The sequence below is a fragment of the Cervus canadensis genome, chromosome 4 (genome assembly GCF_019320065.1).
Source record: "Cervus canadensis isolate Bull #8, Minnesota chromosome 4, ASM1932006v1, whole genome shotgun sequence".
NCBI classification, from domain to species: domain Eukaryota; kingdom Metazoa; phylum Chordata; class Mammalia; order Artiodactyla; family Cervidae; genus Cervus; species Cervus canadensis.
The window spans coordinates 61,634,645-61,658,148 of NC_057389.1; the positions used below are offsets into that span (position 1 = coordinate 61,634,645).

General features: G+C 50.9%; 1 protein-coding gene across 1 annotated transcript; it reads left to right on the forward strand.

Annotated features, from left to right (window-relative positions):
- The first annotated feature begins 21,400 nt into the window (after positions 1 to 21,400).
- NEUROG1 (neurogenin 1) lies at positions 21,401 to 23,107 on the forward strand. The gene has a single exon (XM_043464302.1). The coding sequence runs from the start codon at positions 21,671 to 21,673 to the stop codon at positions 22,409 to 22,411; it is 741 nt and encodes a 246-aa protein (XP_043320237.1). The 5' UTR covers positions 21,401 to 21,670; the 3' UTR covers positions 22,412 to 23,107.
- The last annotated feature ends 397 nt before the right edge of the window (positions 23,108 to 23,504 follow it).

Sequence of the window (23,504 nt, forward strand, 5' to 3'; positions counted from 1 at the left end):
AAGTAATGTCTCTGCTTTTTAATATGCTGTTTAGGTTGGTCATAATGTTTCTTCCAAGGAGGAAGCATCTTTTAATTTCATGGCTGCAGTCACCATCTGCAGTGATTTGGGAGCCCAAGAAAATAAAGTCTGTTCCATGCAAAAGTCTGTTCCATGTATATTTCCAGAAGAGCCCCCAAGGAACTGGTAATAACGGTTACTTCCAGAGAAGGATGTTGGACACTTGGAGCCAACAGACAGAGACTTTCTTTTCATTAGAAAACTTCATTAGAGACTTTCTTTCCCTTTCATATTGTTTGACTTTAATTCCTCTGCATATATACTATATTTTTTAAAAGGAGCAAGTTTTTTAAAACAATAATGCTTTATATATTTGGTTTTCTAGAACTGTCTATTTTGGGGGACAGTAAATGGCTGCCATAGTCCATGGTTTCAGGGAACACCAACTGCTAAGGAGAGATGCCTCCTGGAATAATGCAATGCAGCAACCTATTGGGGACAATACTAAAGTCCCCTCGATACAGGATAGGATGTACATCAGGGAAAGAGGTGGACTTGGAGTTGGGCTCTGCCCGAGGCTGGCTCTGGGAACCTGCAACCTCTCTGAGCTTCACAGCCCTGGACTGTGATGGGGGATAAAAACACCACTAACTTACTAGAGCAGAAAGCGGCTTGTCTGGGTGCCAAGAAGGGAATTTCCTTCAAGGCAGAGACACTGCAATCCCTTTGAAGGAACTGTGGAGCTGCCCTCTGGGCGCTTTTCCTTGCAAGTCCTTTGCATCCACCTCCACTCTTTTCCTCTGGAAAAGCCTTCCAAGAGGGAGCAGATGCCTTCCGGAGGCAGACGAAGAGCACCACCTTGTGGTTGCTCAGACAACTCCCTGGAGGTGGCAAAGGGTTTCTAAGTGATCCCAAGGCTGGCAAACGCTCCACAGACTTCACACACAAATTCACCCAGCACTTTTCGCACCTTCACCTCCTCCTTCCTCACTCCTTTTCATCACTATGCCTACAGAAGAAGTCATCCTGCAAAACTTAGGCTAGGTGCCACCCGAGATCTGGTTGCTGTTGCTGTTCAGTAGCTAAGTCATGTCCGACTCTGTGACCCCATGGACTGCAGTACACCAGTCTTCCCTGTCCTTCACTATCTCCCAGAGTTCGCTCCAATTCATGTCCATTGAATCGGTGATCCTACCTAACCATCTCATCCTCTGCTGCCCTCTTCTTTTGGCTTCAATCTTTTCCACCATCAGGGTCTTTTCCAATGAATCGGCTCTCCCCATCAGATGGCCAAAATATTGGAGCTTCAGCTTCAGCATCAGTCCTTCCAATGAATATTCAGGGTTGATTTCCTTTAGTACTGACAGGTTTAACCCAGGATCATGGTTGCACATCAACTCCTAAAAGCTCCTCTGCTATTCAGGAAGAAGCCCCTTGGAGGCCCTCAGAGAAGGCCGCATCTACCCACTGAGGCCCTCAACAAGTCAAAATACCAAACAGAATGCTATAGCATCTCTGCTCTACATTTAATAAATGAATGTTCTGAACCTCTGCCACAATACTTAATGAAGCTTTTCCACAAGACCCACACAATTTTGGGCAGACTTTTAAAAACATTAATTCATACTATAATATGCTATGATCTAGAAACAAAGGTAATTTCCAAGTTATGTGCTACCTGTCTTCTCTTCAGCCAGTTGTTTGTGATTATAAATGATCTTGGGTAGCCTCTGCAGGGCTTCAGGTCCCCACCAGAGACTGAGGTCCGGTCATGGTGGTCAGAGCACCGAATCCTAGCCACTAGACCAATGATCAGTGACAAGGGCATGGTCCTTCGGCTTTGCCAAAAAGACTTTCCACAAAAACGGAAAGTAGTGAAGCAAGTAAAGTACTTATTAGGAGGAAAAAAGAAAAGAGTACGTGTGGATAGAAACAAGGGTGGACTCCAAGAAAGAGTCATTCCCTTTCGTTCATTTATTTGGGGCATTTCCTCCAGGTTTCCTTTGTCCAATCATTTTGATTTGGCTGGTTCTGATTTGGTGTTTGGCGTATCTCAGGATCCTCCCATGTGTGAACACGCATCTCTTAGCCAAGACTGATTCCAGGGAAGAGACCTATGGGTAGCTTAGCATCACTCCCCTTCTGACCTCCAAGGAGCTTTCTAGACAGGAAGGTCTCCTTGACTTGGAGAATGAGAAATATGTTGTGTCTTATCTCCTTTTCTGGGACGGGCCCAGCCTCCTCTCTCAATTGTCCTGCTATTGATATTTGTAATTTTTGTCCACAAGAAACGAACCCTTGTTGCTCACCCTGGAGGGGCCCATCTACCTCCTGTCTCATAAACTCACTGGGGACAACATTCAAATTTAAATGGCAGCCCATGTCTAACGGGAGGCTGGGCCAAACGACTCCTCTGTGCACTGGCCCCAAGGTCCTCTCTGTGGAGCACTGCCTGAGTAAGAGGCTCTCATGGACCACTGGCACACACGCAGCTCCAATGCACGCCCACAACATGTTTGAGAAAGCACTTGTGGGAGGCAGAAGGGAGAGGCTGGCCTAGAGGACCCAGATTCCATGTCTGCCACTATCATCCTGGCAAAGTTGGAGCTGGAACAGGCCTGATCCAATGGCCTCCTGTCACTAGGCAGGAACAGAGGCCCAGAAAGGGGAAGGGTCTCAGCCTAAACCCAGATCTGTCCTCAGCTCTCTTCCTGAATATTCTTTCATGGAATCACACTGCCTCTGACTGAGGCTCAGAAAGAGAGAGCTTTATTGTGACAGAAAGGTGGAGGGAGGCCATGCCCACCTGAACATACTGGAGCCCATCCCCTGGGAAATGACGTGAACTTCCCCCTGAGTTTGGCATCGTGGTTGTAGGGGCTGAGTTCCAGAAGGCCTCCAGCAGATCACCTTGTTCAGCCTTCTTATTTCACAGACAGGTTAACTGGGGTCACACAGGGAACACAGCCTAGTTATGAGGCCTTGTCAGGGGCCAGGGGGCCAGCAGTCCAGGAGTACCCTGTGCAACAACAGGAAGTGGCGTGCCCCGATGACCAAGGCCCTGGCCCCAGTCTCATCCAGTCCCTTACTACACATAGAGTGTAGTAAGTCGGATCCACTACAGCTGAGGGGGCAGGCTGCAGACAGGAAGACAGGGGCTTTCCCTGACCTCCTCCTGCCCCCACCATAAAACTGGAAGCAACAACTGCTTTTATGTGACCTGGGTGCAGAGAAAATGGTTTCTTACACTAATTTTAATGGAAACTACAAGAAAGAAACAAAAGGCACATCTTTCTCTTTTTAAATGAATGTAGAGTCCTTGAAAAATAACACACACACATCTTGGTACCCCTTAGTACATGCATCACACATACAAAAATGCTTATTCTGAGCACTAAAAACAAACTCAGCCATTTCTCCTTGGTTCTCTATGCTGGCGGTGCATTTGCTCAACACTCATGCTCTGAGTTTCCATGTAAGTGCTCCCTCCTCCCTGAAGCCTTCCCAGTTCTGCCAGGCAGATTAGAGTGATTCCCTCAAGTGGGGGACACCCACTGATCCTCTGCTCTCCTCCACCGTGGTGCTGGTCACATCCTCATCTCGTCACTAGGTGGTGAGCCCTCCAAGGGCAAAACCTGGGGCCAAGGCTTCTTGGGGATACTTCCAGGGATCAAACCAGCACCAAAACTTCATAGGACCTCAGTCAATATCTGAAACTAACCAAATGAACAGCTACCTGGACTCATCACTAATTACAGTAAAGCACAAAAAGCTTATGTTTGCAACTTTGTGAATCTCATGGGAATCAGAAAACACAGATGAACAAAGTCTAACAATAATCCTTTGAGGGACAAGTTATTCCACTCACATAAAGTTTACAAGTTTCTGATTCAGTGGATAAAAGACCTCCTCTAACTCTCAGGTTCTGGAAATCTGGGCTGCACGTGGCCCACAGGGCTTACCAGTTCTGGACCCAAGGAGGCAAAGACCCAGGGGAGGAGAAGCAGTGCCAAGCTACAAAGGGATCAGAATTCCATTTCATTTTTTGTTTGTAAGTTTCCTTTTTAAAACCATCAACCTGAATATGGGATTTATAAACTTAATTTAAAATTTAAAAAATAATAAGATATGAGATGAATGGTCTCACTCTTGTTCCTCTCACTCCTACCCATTCACTCAGACAGTCACTATGTTAATATTAATAGTCTCCCGTACATGTTCTGGGCTTCCTTGGTGGCTCAGTCAGTAGAGAATCTGCCTGCAATGTAGGAGGCCCAGGTTTGATCCCTGGCTTGGGAATATCCCCTGGAGAAGGAAATGGCAATCCTCTCCAGTATTCTTGCCTGGGAAATCCCAAGGACAGAGGACAGAGGAGCCTGATAGGCTATAGTCCATGGGGTCGAAAGAGTCAGACTCAACTTAGCAACTAAACCACTACTACCATATGTGTTCCAGAGTTTCCTTTGGCTCACATGAGCAAGATGAATATTTATTTTATATCCCCTCTCCTTTTTACCTAAACCACGGCATACTGTACACACTGTTCTACACATTACTTTTTGCTATTATTTGCTTTTGCTCTCTTAATACATCTTGGGGACTTTCCCATTTAGGTGCATAAAGAGTTGCTCACCATTTTCTTACTGCTGTGTAGCATTCTGTTATATGCATGCAACATACTTTATTTACCAACCCCCTACTGATGGACACATGGGACACAACTTTCATATTTCAAACAATATTGCAGTGAAAAGTTTACATCATTTCACAGTTATGCACAAATACTTGCTTGCTCAGGTTTCACCTCTTTGCTGGAGCCTTTCCAAGCTTCTTGAGCCATTCACTTTTTCCACATCACCTTTTTATTTTCTGAGATCCTCTGGTGCCCATGAGGAATACAGAGTGGGAAGTCCAACCTCCCAATGCAGCCCTCTCTATTCCAGAGGCAGAGCTGTGCCTTTGAGTTCTCTTGCACTCCCTCCAGCCCTCGACCCACTCCTCTCACCACATCCTCACCCACCAGACCGAGAAACACTTCATTAGGGACGGATCCAAATGCTCGAGTTGTTGTACAGCCATCACCCTTTTTCACCAACAGGTGGCGTTGCTTTCCACCTTTAGACTGCTAAAGGGCTCTACAGAAGCCCTGTTCATCAAAGAATAATAAACTCCCCAAGCTGCAGTATAGCTTTAATAATTGTTTTTCCATCACATGATTATCCACACATCTCTCTACATGATCCTCCCAACAGCCTAAAGCCATGACTACAATTTTCTCTGGTTTCTCCTTTCTCGGTCCTTTTCCACGAGGCAGGTGTGTGCAGTCTGCACTGTTTTCCTGTGTACTGGGAGACAGAATCACTTCGAGGTTATAATCAATAATCAGACTTATGTTCAAAAACTGATCCCACCGCTGACTTGCTCCACAGCCTGTGGCAACTGATTTCCACTGCCTCCTTTACAAGATTAGAAGTATAACACTACACACATTATTCAGTTGGTGTGAGGATTAAATCAGGTGCAACAAAAGCACAGTGCTAGGCTCCCTGTGAGCAATCAGTAGATGTCCGTTCTTAGTCATGTGTTAGATGTACTTTGTTTGTCCACAGTTTGTCCCTCACTCCTGAAGCCTTTCTTAACCTACCCTGGTCTCCCATCAGTTCTTCACACAATACAAGCTCATTCCTGCCCCCAAGTCAGCACTCGCTAGGGCTTCTGCCTGGAATGCTCTCCCTGCAGCTCTGTCCATGGCTGGCTCCTTGTCCTTCAAGTCTCAGCTTCCACATCACGTCCACAGAGATCCCTGCCAACTCAGCTTGAGTATGTTTCTCCTGTTTTTCCCCACAATAGCACCCTGTTCATTTAACCTTTATTATAACTGTTGCAGGGCTTCCCTGGTGGCTCAGTGGTAAAAGACACATCTGCCAAGCAGGAGATATGGGTTCAATCCCTGGGTTGGGAAGATCCCCTGGAGGAGGAAATGGCAACTCACTCCAGTATTCTTGCCTGGGAAACCCCATGGACAGAGGAGCCTGGCGGGCTACAGCTTGTGGGGTCGCAAAGAATTGGACACGACTAAGTGACTCCTTGGAAGGAAAGTTATGACCAACCTAGATAACATATTAAAAAGCAGAGACATTACTTTGCCAACAAAGGTCCGTCTAGTCAAGGCTATGGTTTTTCCAGTGGTCATGTATGGATGTGAGAGTTGGACTGTGAAGAAAGCTGAGCACCAAAAAATTGATGCTTTTGAACTGTGGTATTGGAGAAGACTCTTGAGAGTCCCTTGGACTGCAAGGAGATCCAACCAGTCCATCCCAAAGGAGATCAGTCCTGGGTGTTCAGTGGAAGGACTGATGCTGAAGCTGAAACTCCAGTACTTTGGCCACCTCATGCGAAGAGTTGACTCATTGGAAAAGACCCTGATGCTGGGAGGGATTGGGGGCAGGAGGAGAAGGGGGCAACAGAGGATGAGATCGCTGGATAGCATCACCGACTCGATGGGCATGAGTTTGAGTAAGCTCTGGGAGTTGGTGATGGACAGGGAGGCCTGGCGTGCTGCGATTCATGGGGTCGCAAAGAGTCGGACACGACTGAGCGGCTGAACTGAACTGAAGTGACTAACCCACTACCACCACCACAAATGCTGTGATCTTAGATGTTTATTCATTTTTGTGGCTGAGATCTGTTTTCCTGTTAGAAAGTAAATTACAGAAGGGCAGAAACCCAACTCTGTTGGGCTTCCTTGGGTTTTCCCACACTCCACACAGTGACCCCCGTACCTGTGAGGCACTCCATAAATGACTAGTGGGTGACTGGCTAAGCAGGTGAGAGCATTCGGGCAGAGTCACGTTCAAATTCTGACCTCCGGCTGCTTTGCACATATCTGATTCCCAAGCAGACTAGCAGCTCTTTGAGGGCAGGAATAGGGTCTCCTCCCAGACCCAGCCCAGCTGGACCCCTACCAGTACTCAGTGGGCAGAGTCAGGACTTAGGGGAGGGGAGAGAGCAACTGAGAGGGGCATGCTGAGAGCTTGAGAGGAGGGCAGGTCCCTCATATTCCCACCCTAAACTTATCACCATGGGTCATTTCCTGTGAATGATGGAGGTACACTTCTGGCCTCTGCTATACTGCAAACAGCTTTCCCTAGAACCAGTCTCAGGTCTCTTCCTGCTGATGGTCATCCAAATAAGGGTGCCTTGTCCTCAGCAATGACTCAGCTGTCACTCTGCTTCAAGAAGCTCCTTCTCTTCCCCACCCCTCATGAGCACTATAGGGATGTCCATTCTCTGCCTGGGACTGGAAAGCCTGCCCATGTCTACTACTTAGAGAAGCACATTGCACAGCTCTCTTTCATAAAAGGAAGAGACATCTCCAACTCCAGCAGGTGCAGAGGTCTCCTCTAGCACAAAAGGTGTGATTCAGAGAGTCCTGTGGGGTTGGGCATGACACGAAACCATCCTATGGGAGTTAGGCCCAAGTCAGAAATGTGCTCTGTCCAGCCAAGTCAGACAATGTCCCCATGCCTAGAGAGAGACCCACCTTAGACACCCTCCCCTTAGAAGCACACCACCTGGCACTATGCATAGCTAAACCACTCACACCTGATTCACTGTCTCTTCAGCCCAGACTTTCCTGGAGCTGGGAAGTTGGATACATACACAAGAGCAGGGCATACACTTCACACTTTAAAATACATTCAAATCAGTGTCCACATTCAACCACAAAACACAGTGAACACCTCTCACGTGGCAAACCCTGTTCTAGACATTGAGAGATGGAATTAATAAGCTAAGACAGGGCACTACCACTACATAGAATTTTCAGTTAATGAGAGGGATGGACAAGGAAGAGCAAACACACAAATATGCAAGCTACCCACAGATTTATGTCGGAGACAAAGTGATGTGACGAAGAGTGACACCTGGGCCAGGGAGGGTAGCTTTAGCCAGGATCATCAGCAGGTCCTCCTCAGAAGGAGAAAGCACAGGGGGAGCGCCTCCAGGCAGAAGGCACAGTACTGAAAAGCCCTGATGGGCATTAAAGGTGCTAAATGAAGACAGTGGTGCTGAAACACAGAGGGAGAAGGAGACAGGCAACTGGCAGTGAGGCTGATACCCTCGGGTCAGCAGAGGGCAGATGACTCAGAGCCTTGTTGACCAGGGATAAAATTAAAAGACAGGAGCATTTTATTTAAGTGCAGTGGGAACCCTTTGAAGGGTTTTTAGGCAGGGAAGTTATGTGATCTTTTTAACCAACCTCATGACAATGGATGAATGAACAACTACTGAGCTAAGGAAAATAAGTAACTGAGGGTCTCCTGGTGCCCAGGATATGCTGAGATCCTTGGGGACGTGGTGACAAGAAGCCCAGGACAGACCACAAACTCTAGGACCACAAATTCTGCACCAACCAGAACAAGACTCCATCACTCAGAGAGGCCACTGACTTCAGCTCTACAGCAAAGCTCAGCTCCCTGGCCCCTCATATCTCTGTGTACCTGCGGATAGGGAGAGCAGAAAGGAGAGGAGATCATTTGATGTCACACAACGAGGTAACTCCCCACGGCCTCAGGGAAGGGCAGTACTGGAGCTCTCCCACTGGCCTGCAAACCCCTGGGGACACCTGATACCCTTCACCTCCCACCCTGTCATGCCTTTTTGAGATGCAGAAGGTGAGGCTAGAGAGGAGAAGGATTTTTTCAAGGTAGCACAGAGAACCCAGACTTCTCAACTTTCACCAGGAAAACAAAAACAGAGGCCAGTGTCAAACCCCAAAAGTGTCCCTTGTGTGCCAGGTTCATAGCCCTTCACCATGAGAGCAACCAACCAGCAGGCAGGAACAGAAGTTCTCCCACAGAGCCCCTCCCTGTCCTCCACACCTGCAACAGCCACCCTCCCCCACAGAGTAGGGCTGTGGTTTCCATTCCGTGTCCCCAGGCCCCAGTTGGAGCTGACCACAGAGTGGGAGTTCACAGAAAAGGACAGGAGGACGATGAGTGGTCAACATCACAGGCACTGAAGCCAAATAGCCCTGGATTCCATTTCTAGTCTACTGCCTGCCAACTCCACAACCTTGAGCATGGGTCTTAAACTCCTTAAGCTTTAGTCTCTTCATATTTAAAGGGCAGATAAAAAATATACAGCTCACAGACTTGTGACAAAATCACACATATTGAGAGTGCAGCTCAGTGTCCTCTCACAAAAACTGTTCACAAATACTATTTATATTCATACAGATGATGATGGATTCAGAAGGAGGGACTGGTACTGAGCACCTTGACCCTGGCCATTTCCTGCACTATGCAAGTGGCATCAGCCGCATATTTGTTAAAGCAAGAAAGGAGATTAGGATGTTTCAGAAAGACTCCCATTTTATTCTAAATAATGTTTCCTGCACAGCCTCAGATAGGCAAAAAATCCAGTCCCGCTGGGTTCCCAGGGTCCCTACCCCCACCCTACTCCAGAGTCCAGCCACCTCCCAGCTCCCACTCCAGGACACGCCTCTAGGTGGTAACAGGTGTTGCGGTGAGCAGCTTGTGGCTTGGGCTTTGAGAGCTGGTGTTTTCAGCGCGGTAACCCCCTCCTCCCCAAGCCAGGAGAGGAGGCTAGGGGCGTCTGAGGGAGCAGAAAGAGGATCGTGTCTCCAGGGCTCTGGCAGAGCTTGCCTATGACCTTACCTGGCGCCGTGGAGGGATGGGCGGCAAAGGTGTAACCAGGATTTTGATCTGTACTGACCCCCACAGCCAGCAGGGTAATTAGGGACCTCTCCTCCTTGGATTATGATGCCTCCATTTCCCACCCCACCCCACTTTATCTCCCAAGGTTATACCACCGCAGAATGAATGAACAGCTACCCACCCAGCAAGCCCTCTGCCAGCTCAGGAGCTGAGCCACAAGCAGAGTCTGGGGCTGTGGTGCCAACTTGTGAACCAGCTCTCAGGTTACAAAAGGTGGAGTAATCCCAAAGAAGTTTGCAACCCAACTCCCCACTCCCCTAAAGGTGAGGAAGGGCTGTGTGTGCACACAGCTCATCTTTGCTTCCCCTGCTCTCTTTTTCTCTCGGGCAGACTCCATTCCAGAGATCCACCATCCACCCCCCACCCCCGTCATTGTCATTGCTATTATTAGAGCCATGTTGGGCCACCGGTGCCTCTCTAATGCATCTAACAAAACAAAGCTATTAGATCGATGCATCCCACAGCAATCCACTTCACTGAGACTGATTGTGAGTAATGTATTTCTGTGCCCAGACTCTGGGGGGACGCACCATGCCCGAGCCCAGAGGTGCAATGAGGAGTAACCCCTGCTTTCTTCTTCAAGAACACGCACAGTAGGAGCTGGTTTTCACACTTTTCCGGCTTGTCTTTCTCACTTTGGTTTCCGTCTACCCACACCTGGTCCCTGTTTCTCTTTACTATTTCTGTCTAAAGAGATACTCTTTGAAGTTTCATCCTCCCAATTAGCATCAGTTAGAGCACTCAGCATAGTGAAATCTAAGCATTGTTATTAAGTGAGGATTCCATCCAGAATGGCCCCTCCTCCGTCCTCACCACGGAGCATGTGGAGTAGGAATGAGGCAAACAATGACCCCCAAACTCAAACTATCCAGATCCTCCACCTTTTTTTTTCCAACACACACTGCTAATCTGTCTTGAGATACTACAGTGCTGCACCCACTCAGGAGCCTCCTGGGGTCAGGCAGTCCTGGGCTCACTGGGACATGGACCGGATCCTCCAGGCTGTCAGAGCACTGTCCTTCCGGAAAGTTGGGGACTTGGTGTGGGCCGTGTCCTCCCTCCCGCCGCCCCCACCCTCACTTCAGATGCAAAGTGCACATATGGCTCATCTCCATCTTTGGGGGAGGTTCTGTCTAAAGTCCTCCCAAAGATTCAGATTGTATGACAAATCACGTTCTAGACTATCACAGCGAGAAAGGGCTGGGGCATTTGCATCATTACCCCCAGACAACAGCTTCATTAGACTGAAAGAGAGGTTTGCAGCCGCGCGAGCTCCGCCACTGACCTGGGCCTCTCACTTCCCCATTGTCTGTGGGCTCCAAGGCACTCCCTCCAAACCATATGGTCCGTTTGGGCACCTCACACTTTCTTCCGGGAAAAGCAGGCGTGTTGGGAAGCGCTTGGGGCAAGCCAGAGGCCTGCCTACACCATCCCAGGTGTGATCCTGTCCCAAAGCGGAGTCGACCTGGGCAAAAGAATAAAGAAACCACCAGAGATCAGAGAAGGCTGAGCTCTGAAAAACCATGTGTGGGACTGGGAGGGAAGGAATGAAGCTCCTCAGTCGGAGGGCAAAGAAGATGAGCACCTTGGCACCTGGCTCCTCAGGGAGAAGGCAGCCAGTTGTCCCCAAGTTGTCTGACAGCGCCTCTGATGCTAAATCTGACAGCATCTTGGTGGGGAGCGCATGGGGGCAGCAGTGTCCTCACCATGGCCCCTTTTCAGTTCCCACCCTCCCCTCTGGTATCTGGACACTCCTCAAGGGCCCCAGACTCCAGACACTTCTCCTTTGAATATGACAAGCAGCCCTGCAACCTGGCAGGCTGGTGTCTGAGGCAGCCATTCCCTCCCCAGTCCCTGAGACACGAAAACCAGGCTGTCCCTCTCTAGAGGATACCTTTGGGTCTGGCTTCGAGTAGGCTAAGAGTCAGGGCCAAGTGGGTGAGCCCACTCCAATCATGTCTCTTCTTCAAAATCCAATTTCTTCCAAACTCCACTTTGCTCCAAGTCTCTTCAAGATTCCAAATAGAAGGAATGAAGCCCAGAGGCTGGTACAGCCACATGGACCTGGTTCCCCAAGAGGAGAGGGGGCCCAGCAACCCTGCCCAGAGGAAGATTCCTGGCTGGTGCCTGGTGCTCAGAGCCAACGGGCTGAGGTGGGCAGAGGTGGGTCTTGCCTGATGTTTCTTTAATGTTTCTTTAAGCATCCTAAGTCGTTTCAGTCCTGCCCAACTCATTGCGATCCTATGGACTGTAGCCCACCAGGCTCCTCTGTCCATGGGATTCTCCAGGCAAGAATACTGGAGTGGGCTGCCATGCTCTCCTCCAGGGGATCTTCCCAACCCAGGGATCGAACCTGCGCCTCTTACATTTCCTGCATTGGCAGGCGAGTTCTTTACCGCTAGCGCCACCTGGGAAGCCCTTCTTTAAGCGTAGGGGAAGAAAACAAACTCTCGTGGCACAGCATCGCCACATCGCCAACCGGGCGGATTAGGGTCAGGATTAACATTTTAAACTCGACTAGACTTTCTGACTCAAAGATCTCTGCGCGCTAATCGTATTACTATCCCTGGGATTATTGCTTTACCCGCTGCCGAACAGATTCTAAAATCAAATTGCTGAAAGTTCCCTCCTGTTTTCCCTCGGCCCCTTTCCGGGGAGTGGGGGTTGTGGCTTGTTGAGGATACACTTTTTAAAGTGGAATCTCACTGACTATTTCTTTTCTTCCCCGCACCAGGCAGTAGGAAGAAGACCGGCGACACGGTTCCTTTATTCCCGCCCACGCCTGCTCCTAATTCCTGGTAATTTATCCCATATTAAAACTTCTTTAAGTAAGAATGGACAAGCATCAGCACCTGCTATGCAAATGCGGCCAAATCCAGCCCGGGCCCGGGGCGTGCGCGCCCGCCCGACCGCGAGCGGCCATTCAGCGCTCCCAAGGCGCCGCCGGCGCGCCCTTCATATGGAAACGGGGCCGCGGGCCTGACAGATTGCGACGCGTTCTCGGGCCGGGGGCGGGGGCCGGCGGGGCAGGGCGGGGGCGAGTGACAGAAGGCCCTCCCGCCTGGAAGACGCCCCGGCGGGGAAAGCTGGACGTCTCCCGCGGCTTTTCTTCGCCCGTATTTTTTCCTGGACCCGTCTTTTATCATTTGTCTTCTTGTCTGCTCTGTTTTACTGCCAACACCTATATTCCCCGACTTCGTCCTTATTTTCCAGAACAGCATCTGAAGGGTCCTAAGTGGACCGCGGGGCACCACGGCTGCGCAGGCGCGGTGGTGGCGGGGGAACGGCCCCGACCTGGCCGGGGTCTCCGGAGTGGCCTGAGGAGGGGACAGGTGGTCGTCTTGGGGCCGCGAGCCAGCCCCGGGGCGAGGCGCGGGGCTTGGCGCGGCGCAGCGGGCCTGCTGGATGACAAGGATTAGTTGGGTGGGGACCTTTGAAGACACGTCTCTCCTCACGTGGCCGGCAGCCGCGGCGCAGTAGCCTCTCGTGCGGCCCTAATCCCCTCACGCGGCTCTGGAGGCGAGCGGGCCTGGCTGGAAGCCGGAAGCCGGCCGCCCTGGAGCCTCCCGCGCGAGTAGCCGCGCGCACGCTCCCAGTCCCCGCGCGCCCCCGCACAGCCCTGCACCTCAGCCCCACGCCGTGGGAGGAGACGCGGCGACAGAGTCCCTGGCGCGGAGAAACCCCGCTTCTTCCAGCCAGGCAATCTTTATTTGTGGCTCTGTGAAAGAAATCGAGGAAGGCCGGCCGTCCGGGGCGGGAGCAGACCCGCGGCGGCGGCGGCGGCGAGGGTGGGGGCGCGGGGCAGGGCCGGCGTCCCAAAGAGATGCAAAGCGATCGATACATTGTTCAGCCGCCGCCCGCTCGCTCAGGCCCTTGGGGGGCATAGAAAATGAGGCACTTTCTTCCCCCCTTTAACTCGAGTGGAGTACCAATAATTCATGTATGTTATAATTCTTCATTGCCCCTAGGTAGTCTGGGAAAACTGGAAGAAAAGATAATGCCAGAAAGTTATGGTAAAACTTAAGATGCGGCCGAAGTCGCTTTCTTTGCCCCTGCTGCGAGTGTTTGAATAAGAAGAATGCTCCTGGACTGTAACAAGCAAAAAGAATGAAGAAGACAAAAGATTTCCAGAAAAAGGTTTAGCTAGAAGACAAGGCAAGTGAAACTGAAAGGAGAGAAAAAGCATTTACAATGGAACAATAAGTGTACTAATCGCTTTGATATATTATACAAGCCCAAAGACCCAAAACATTGTGTAATTATTTATAAATGACTTCTCCACTCCTGTGTATAATGCAGAGGAAAGAATAAAACTGCAGGCTACTCTCTAAACTATTTCTAAATAGACCTGGTTCAAAAGAAGGCAGAAGTGTTTGAAATAAAATAATTAATGGTGGATTTTATGGTTGTCTCATTAAAACATTTTAATTACTACAAACAAAATGCATTTGTGTTCGAACCCAACGTGAGTTTATGTTAGCCAAGTACTTAAGTAGAGAAAAGCAAAAAGGAAACACTTCAGCTATATCTCCATTCTCTGTTTATTTCTGAATTCTCTCCCTAACTCAATAGTTAAATTCCATTAGGGTGAATTTCACTGCGACCTCTTTTGTACACAACAAAGAAAATACACTCACACATCACAGTTTTCCCACACTTGACTCACAGGCATCCTGTGAGATTTTTGTAATCTCAACTGAAGACGTTCTTAAGAATTCAAAAACATGAAGCGGAAGAAAATGAAACTGCTTAGTGAAATTAACTTTGGCTTCAGCAATATCCTGTGGCAGGTGCAGCCTGGATTTGGGGAGCTAAATCTAGTGATGCAACAGCAGGGGCTATGGTGTGTGTGTGTGTGTGTGTGTGTGTGTGTGTGTATCTAAGCCCAGAAGATGTGACTTCAAAAAATCTACAAAAGCAAAACTCAGAGGCTTTGAAGGAGGTTCTGGGTTGACTGGTAGCCTCAAGCAGCTGATGTGAAAATGACTGCAGGCCTCACAGCTGAGGAGGGGTTGGGGGTGAGCACCTTCTGCCTGTCTGCTCCCTCTTCATTTAAGGGCCTCCACTCTTGTGGGCCCTCCCTGCATAAGTGTGCACACCCCCTTCGCCTCCCCCACTCTACTCTGGGCACAAAAAGGACATTGTTCACCCAAGACTGGCCCAAACTAGAAAAAAAAAAAAGCGCACTTCAAACCTGGGGCCACCCCAAGCACGTATTGTCCCCCTGCCCCACACACACAGGCTTGAAAACTAACTTCTTAAAATTTGAAAAATTCTTCTGGAAAGAAGTTATGTGGCTCCAGAGTTGCCCAGCGTGTCTGTGGAGGGCATTTCTTCCACAAGACCAGAAGAGAGTAGATTTGTACCAGGATTTTTCCTGGAGGCCAAGATTCATCCCATGTGTAGGCAGACTGTACACAACCAAACACATTGGCACACAATGCCAAAGAATATTCAAGCAGACATCTCCGAGGTGGGAAATGCATACAGCCGGCACTGTATTTAGCAGGGCAGGGGCCGAGGAGGCCTCCACAGATTTCTGGAAACCATGGATAATTTGCCATTTTCCTTGCTCTGTCACTGAAAGACCCCTCTGTTTCCCCCTCCTGCCTCGTTTCCCCCTCCCTTTTGCCCCCCTCTTCCACAACTGTCATGGGTCATCAGTAAAGAAAATAGGGAATTGTTTCTCCTTTCCATTCCCCCAGCCCCACCCTGCTTCTCTCAGATAGAAACGCATATCTGCGGGTGTATTTAACCGACTGAAAGGAACACTGCGCACCTCTGGGGCACACATCATCCTTCATCCGTCCTCCTGAGTAGCTGTACTTTTTCTTCCTTTTTTCTAAAAAGATTACCACGTTTTCTTTCCAAAATGCCACCCACGAAACCAATGCTATCCCCCCCAACCAGGTAGCTCCACAAAGAAGAGGATGATGGAAATTGAGCAATTTTGTTCAGAAAGGGTGGCCCTCTTCCACAACTTTTCTTTGTGCAAAACTTGCCATCCAGGCCACACCTGCAGACATCAGCACTGCCCAGCGGCCTTAGAAAGTCAGTGTTGTGCACAGCCCCTCGCCCACACCTGGATGGACAAGTGGCTTACTTAGGTGCCAGCACCACTGGCCTCTCCTAACATAACTGCTCCTGAGAGCTCAGGTGAACTTTGAGAAAAGAACTCTGCCTGCAACCTCACAACATTCAGTTCCAAGTGTCAGGATGGGGAATGATAAATCTCAGTGGAAACAACTTAGAGGAAAAATACGAAATGGGACGGTGTCCTTCCCTGCTCTAGCACATGCAGATCACCATCCCAGCACTTGTAGTTACAGGACACTAACCCCTCAGTCTCATTCCTATCACAGCATCTCTAAAAGACAGTTTGCTCAACCTCAGCTCACGTGTTTAGGACACCAGAAAGGGAGGATGGCAAGCGGGACATCTGGCTCAGCCTCCTAATCTCAAAAGTGCTTGAAGGCTGTGGGTACTCACTGCAGTCAAAGTGGACACGTGGTCACTGAGACACCGACAGTGATTGGCAGAAGGTGCCAACCACAAATTTAAATCCGATCCGTTCCTGAATCTTCATCCCTATGTCATGTGCTGTGCTTCTGCTCAAGCTCAGTCGTGTCCGACTCTTTGTGGCCCCATGGACTGTACCCTGCCAGGCTCCTCTGTCCATGGGGCTTCTCTAGGCATGAATACTGGAGTGGGTTGCCATGCCCTCCTCTAGGGGATCTTCCCAACCCAGGGATCGAACCCAGGTTTCCCGCATTGCAGGCGGATTCTTTACCATCTGAGCCACCAGGCACTATATTTTTATGTTCATTTAAAATCCAGGAACTGGTCTTGGGAACAGTACAGACTCCTTTGTATTTTTATGTACTGATCACACTAATCTATTAGAGTAAACATTTATAATTTGTCACTATTTTCTCCTATTTTGGCCTTTCTTCTCACACACACACACATATGTATTAGTGTGTAAAAGTGAAAGTGTTAGTTGCTTGGTCATGTCAGACTCTTTTGCGACCCCATGGACTGTAGCCATCTAGGCTCCTCTGTCTGCGGGATTCACCAGGCAAGAATACAGGAGTGGGTAGCCATTCCCTTTTCCAGGGGCTCTTCCCAACCCAGAGATTGAACCCAAGTCTCCCGCATTGCAGGCAGATTCTTTACTGGCAGAGCCACCAGGGAAGCCACAAAGAAGTGTGTATACTCAGAATCTCAAAAATTCTGGAAGCATCAAATGACTTGTTCAACCCTGAGAACCTCTATCTCCTCTCTCTCCAGAAAGCTGGTTCCTTCATCGGTGTGTTGATATCAGAAAGGTCCTCTCAAGAAGAAACTGAAATCATCTCCCCTCTAGTTTCACAGTGGTCTCGAGTCAGACTTCAGAACTGCCTTGAACAGGTAAGCACCTTCTTCTGCACACCTGCACGTCTTTCCAGGATCCTCCTCTCCCCCTATGCCCCAGTGATCACACAGGCCAAGCCAAGGAGGAGCCCCAGTCTTGGCATCACTTGGATTCCTCTGAGATGTCATGGGAACATGCCCAATCTGCCTCAAGGGCTTAGGCAAGCACAGGCTAGATGGACGGATGCTAAAGCAAGATATCTGTTCCAATACAAGGAGCAAACAGAGGCTTAAGGTAGAAGTCAACAGTGACTTCAGCATGTGGTCCAGATTTCCAGAGATTATGATTCTGGGCCTCTGGGGTGGGGTCCCCTGTCATTACTACCACCTCGTGTGACCACAATGTGAGAAACTCTGGCTTAGTCCAGTCCCTTGGAACATCTGTACCCTCTACACACATTGGCAGCTGAATGGCTCACACATCAGGCAGCCAGAAAGGCCTGGCTCAGCCCTCATCACCTCAGTGCCTGCTTTGGTTGGATTTATTACATGCCCACATCACATTCTATTGTGCTCTGGGAATGAGGGCTTCCACAGATGTGCTCTGTACTAGGCTCCAAGGGATTATGGGGGTGGGAGAAATGTTTATCACCTCCAGCAAGGATATATATCCTCCTATTGGGGCCCAGCTGTTTTGTCCTCAAGCACAAAGCCCTGAGCCTCATAGAGAACAGGTCTGAGCCTAAGCAACCATCTCATTCTCCCCTTCCCTGGCTTCAGCTCCATCCTCAGTGAGTCACTTGCAGGAAGGGCCCCCAAGCCTCAGATGCACTTACACAAGGGACACTCACGTCCAGGGAGGAGCGTCGGGCAAGGCTCAGATGCCTGTCTGGTCAGCTCCGTAAGGCTCCAGCAAAGGTGGGGGGACAACGGCAGGAGACAGCACAGCACCACTGCTGGCTCATGAGGTGCCTTTGTGCACTTGTGAAAAGCATACTTCCTGGGCAGATGCAGCCCCACACCAGGGTGCATGGCTTAGCAGGTGCTGAGGAAGCTAGACGGTAGCCCTGACTTGCCCTGGATGCCCTTATGCAGTAAACCACTGGAACAACTGTGACAACCCTGCTTGGAGAGAAGCAGCAGGAAAGGAGACAGGAAGAAGAAAGGTCGCCAAGGCCATTCAAGGCCCATGGCAACTGCCCCCTATCCTAATCCACTAGGCCCCCAAAGAAGCCCCACTCAGAACAGCTGCCGCAGCCATCCTTACCCCTCCTTTCTACCTGGATTGTTCACATCCCATCTACCCTTCAAGGCCTTCTCAAGTCCCCCTCTGCCAGGAAGCCTTCCCTGACCACCCCCTTCCCTTCTTCAGATCTGTTCCCCTGGTGGGGAACTTCTCTCACTCAGCCGCAGGCTGCCTTTCTGTGGCCATGTCTCCCCTGCCCCAAGACTACAACTCTGCCAGACTCTCCACGGAGCACCTTGCACCATGCGGGCAGCATGCAGTAGGTGCTTATTGAGTATTTACTGATTAATTGCAGTGGAAAAACATGGAATGGGGGCTGAAAATGAATTTGGTCCAAATTTGACCAGATTCCCTGCGATCCATGGCGATAAGACCTCCCCATCTGCTGCCCCATTTTCCCATGTACACAGTACAGCAGATCAATGAATAAATTCCAAGGTTTCTGCCAACATTGAACCCTAGGCTTATAAGACTCAGAGCCCCTGGCCCCTCATCAGCCAGGTTTTCCTCCCTCTCACCCCAGTGTCTAGCACAGTGCTTGGCCCAGAATAGGCAAGCAATATGGTATATGGGTTGCCTCGGTCTCTATGCTTTGGCAACCTTAGTATTTAACTTGGTGCTTTATTTAGCAAACCACAGACATCAGACTTGACCAATTCAAGCAAAAGAGCCCTACTGCGAAAAGGTCTACAATGAGGTTTCTCATGCAATCAATGGGAAAGCTGGAGAACCAGGCTTGGAAAATGGGGGTGGGGGTGAAAGGTGCAGAACTACAGCTAAAAAGCTTCAGGGAAAAGCTAGGTCAGAACACCCACTGGCTCCTGGCCATCTCTGCCACCACTGGCCACTGCTCTTCCAAGCTGCTGCTACAACACAGGTGTACTCTGAACTGTCACCAGCTCAGAGCCTGAGGTCCAAGTAGGGCATAAAATTAGCCCAGTTAAATCACATAAAATAAGCCTCCAGGATAAGCAGGTGAGTGAGCCTTGAACACTGGTTCAGTGCATGCATGTGTGCTCAGTCATGTCCAACTCTTTGCGACCCCACAGACTGTAGCCCTCGAGGCTCCTCTGTCCATGGGATTTCCCAGGCAAGAACACTGGAGCAGGTTGTCCCAACCCAGGGATTGAACCTGTGTCTCCTGCATTGGCAGGTGGATTCTTTATCACTGAGCCATCTGGGAAGCCACCAATGCACATTAAGTCACACGGTCACACCCTAATTGCCAGGAAAAGAGGTGCTCATGCATTCAAATTCCTCAATAGGAAGGATCTTCAGGTGCAAGGCAGTCAAGAAATGCCAAAGGCCACTCTGATTATTCTGTCCCTTTAACCAAACAGATTCTCTCTCTTGGGAATTTGAAAAAGAAACTGTACTATGTTGAATAGTGGCTCTCCAAAGGATTGAGGGCAGGAGGAGAAGGGGGCAACAGAGGATGAGATGATTGGATGGCCTCACCGACTCAACGGACATGAGTTTGAACGAATTCTGGGAGATAGTGAAGGACAGGGAAGCCTGGTGTGCTGCAGTCCATGGGGTCACAAAGGGTTGGATATGACTTAGCAACTGAACAACAACAAAAGATATGTCAACCTAGAACCTAAGAATGTGAACCTATTTGGAATAAAGGTCTTTGCAGCTGGAATTAAGGTAAAGATTTCAAGGTGAAATCATTCTGGATAGAGATGTGACCTTAGATAGAAAACACAGAAAGATGGGGCAAAATGCAGACCCTGAAGTGGTGAAAACAGAAGCCGAGAAATGCCAAGGGTTGCCAGGAGTCACCCAAAGCTCTGAATGAATTCTCCCTCAGGGCCGCAAAACAAGCCAACCCAGCTGATGCCTTAATTTCAGACTTCGGGCCTCCTAAACTGTGAGCCAATAAACCTCTGTTGTTCTAAAAGCCCCTAGTCTGGAGGAAATAATTACAGCAGTCTCAAGGAAATAATACAGGGGCCTAGAGGTGTCATCAGTATGGGGTTGGTGGGAACGTGCTGGGGCGATCCCGAAGCCTCTCTGACTGGGAATCTGAGGGGGCCTCAGAGGCTGCAAACACCCTTCCAGAAGACAGGGCACAAAGAGGGGTGAAGGTGGGAGGTCCGGGAGGCAGTGAGGGCTCCTTGGACGCAAGGGGATCCGCATGCCTCTGTTACTTTGAGTCTTCAGACAGTGTTGGGGAGGTGGCGTGGAGGGTAGTTGCGGGGTTGCAAGGACAGGGAAGGGGGGCAGGTCAGCCAAGACGCCACCCAACTTGGGAAAACCATCCATTCCTTTACTTTCGTCATTGCTCCCCCAGGAGCGCGCCCCATACTGCCCTGGGTTAAGGTCAATAGAGTCATTCCCCTGTTCACCAACTGGACAGAACAGAGGTGCCTATCTCTGCCCTCTGCGCCACACTCAGGCACTCTCTGGTTTTCTTAAATAGGGTTTTGTCTGGGTTCCTAGGGCGGCTGTATTTCGAAACCATTCTTCGGGCGCCGCTCGGTTACAAAAGCGCCCTGCCAAGTGTCCCAAGAACGTCATCTCACATCATCCTTCACAGAGTAGGCTCGTGCCCCATTTTACAGATGGGGAAAGTGAAGCTAAATCACTAGCCCGAAGTCAGACACTGAATGGGAGCGAACGCAGGGTCCCAGCTGGCTCCAGGTTTCTGCAACTCGTGCGCCGCCCACACTTTCCGGCCAGCGCCCCACTTCCCCATCCCACCCCAGCGAGGGGCGCCCGGCCAGCCCCTGGAGGAGCGTGCCTCGGCTGCTAATCGCCCGCCGCCCCCGCCTCCGTTTCACTGCCCGGAGACGCCCAGGCCGGCTTAGCCCGGAGACGGCTCCGGAGCCGCGCGGCGCAGCCGATTGGCCCGCAGTAATTACGGGCACGCTCCGGGAGGGGGAGGGGGGCGGGGTGGCCCCCCGCGAGCATAAATTATGCAAATACCCGGGCGCCGCACGGGGCTGACCTGCCGCCGAGCTCCATTCAAGGGGGCTGCCTCGGGGGCGGAGGTGGCTAGGGAGGGGGGCGCCCATTGTTGCGCCGAGTACTTAAGGGGTCCTGAGGCCAGTCGTGTGCCACACTCGGTACTCACACGAGCTGATCTGATCGCCGGCGAGATCACTCGGGAGACAGGCAGGAGCGTGGCCCCTGCAGGCGAGGCGAGGAGTTGAGGCCAAGTTTCCGGTGCGCCCCTGAGCTCTTCCAGCCCTTGGCGCCCGCAGCCAGCACAGAGTAGACCCGGGCCGTTCCGAACGTAAGTGCGTCCCGGCGGCCTTGCCCTTAGCCTGGACTCCTGCCCTCTAAGTGCCCTCTTATCCGTTCATCGGTCCTGCACAACGCCACGATGCCAGCCACTCTAGAGACCTGCCTCTCGGACCTCGACTGCGCTAGCAGCAGCAGCAGCAGCACTAGCGACCTGTCCGGCTTCCTCACCGACGAGGAGGACTGTGCCAGGCTCCAACAGCCCGCGTCCGCCTCGGGGCCGCCCGTGACGGTCCGCAGGGGCGCACCCGGGATTCCCGGGGCGTCCGACACTCCTCGAGCGCCGGATGATGAGCAGGAGCGGCGGCGCCGCAGGGGCCGCGCCCGGGTACGCTCCGAGGCGCTGCTGCACTCGCTGCGCAGGAGCCGACGCGTCAAGGCCAACGACCGCGAGCGAAACCGCATGCACAACCTGAACGCGGCGCTGGATGCGCTGCGCAGCGTGCTGCCCTCCTTCCCCGACGACAGCAAGCTCACCAAGATCGAGACGCTGCGCTTCGCCTACAACTACATCTGGGCTCTGGCGGAGACTCTGCGCCTGGCGGACCAGGCGCTGCCCGGGGGCGCTGCCCGCGAGCGCCTCCTGCCGCCACAGTGCGCACCCTGCCTCCCCGGGCCCCCGAGTCCTGCCAGCGACGCTGAGTCCTGGGCCTCCGGTGCCGCCGCCTCCCCCTGCGCCGCTGCCGCCTCGCCACTCTCTGACCCCAGTAGCCCCGCCGCATCCGAAGACTTCACCTATGGCCCCGGCGACCCTCTTTTCTCCTTCCCCGGCCTGCCCAAAGACTTGCTCCACACGACGCCCTGTTTCATCCCTTACCACTAAGGGCCCCTTTTGAATACCGTTACCTTCCCCCTCCCCCAGGAGACGGACAGTAGATGGGGACCCAGCTGCGGCCTCCGGCCGCCCAGTCCAGGCAGACCGAGGAAACGGGAGCTTTAAATGGGTAGGGGATACCTGAGCCGCTTGTTAGGTCGCTGCACCCTCGCAGCGGCTGCCCCTTGGTCTGTTTCTCCAGCCCTCAGCCCCAGGGCCCCTCCCGCCCGCCCCTAGACGGCCTTTCCTTTTGCACTTTCTGTACTCCACAAAACCTCCTTTGTGGCTGGCTCAGAGCTGACCCCAGCCACCACTTCAGTGTGATTTAGAAAAGGGACACATCAGTCCCTGAAGACGAGGTGAAAAGTCAATTTTACAATTTGTAGAACTCTAATGAAGAAAAACGAGCATGAAAATTCGGTTTGAGCCGGCTGACAATACAATGAAAAGGCTTAAAAAGGAGAGACAAGGAGTAGGCTTCATGCATTATGGATCCCGACCCCCACCACTGTAGGCTCGCTCTAGGAAGAACCCGAGACTCTTGCGTAGCTATTCAGGCACTGGGCTGGAGAGTACTTTAATTTATTCAAGATGCTTCATTCATATGAAAATGTATTTTTGTGCATAAAGAGTTTATTCTATTATTATGAGCTATCAAAGTTTACATTTTTGTACTGCAGATGTTTCATGTAAATAAAAGCTAAATAAAAAAGATAATAAGTCACCAAGTTTCTTGCATGTAGTTGGTGTCTCTGGGGCTTTTCTTCCCTTTCCCTGGCTGCTCCACCACTAAAGTGAAACACTATCCCCACCCAACTTCGAAAGTCCAGTCCTTTTTCGAAACAATTAAAAATAAAATGCACCTGATTTCCACCCCCCCCCCAAAAAAATGGATAAAGTGAGAGTAGGGCATTTGAGATCCAGCATTTCCTTTCACTTTGTAAACACAAGGGAGATCTTTCAGGCTCCCCATAAGCCAATTTAGACTTTTTAGTGGAGAATTAGCCCCGGATATGCAGCTACCTGTAGAGGTAGGGGCGGTGGGAGAGTCTTTCTTTTGAGGAGCTCCACATCAGCTGGCTCTGTGTTTCAAAGAAAGGGG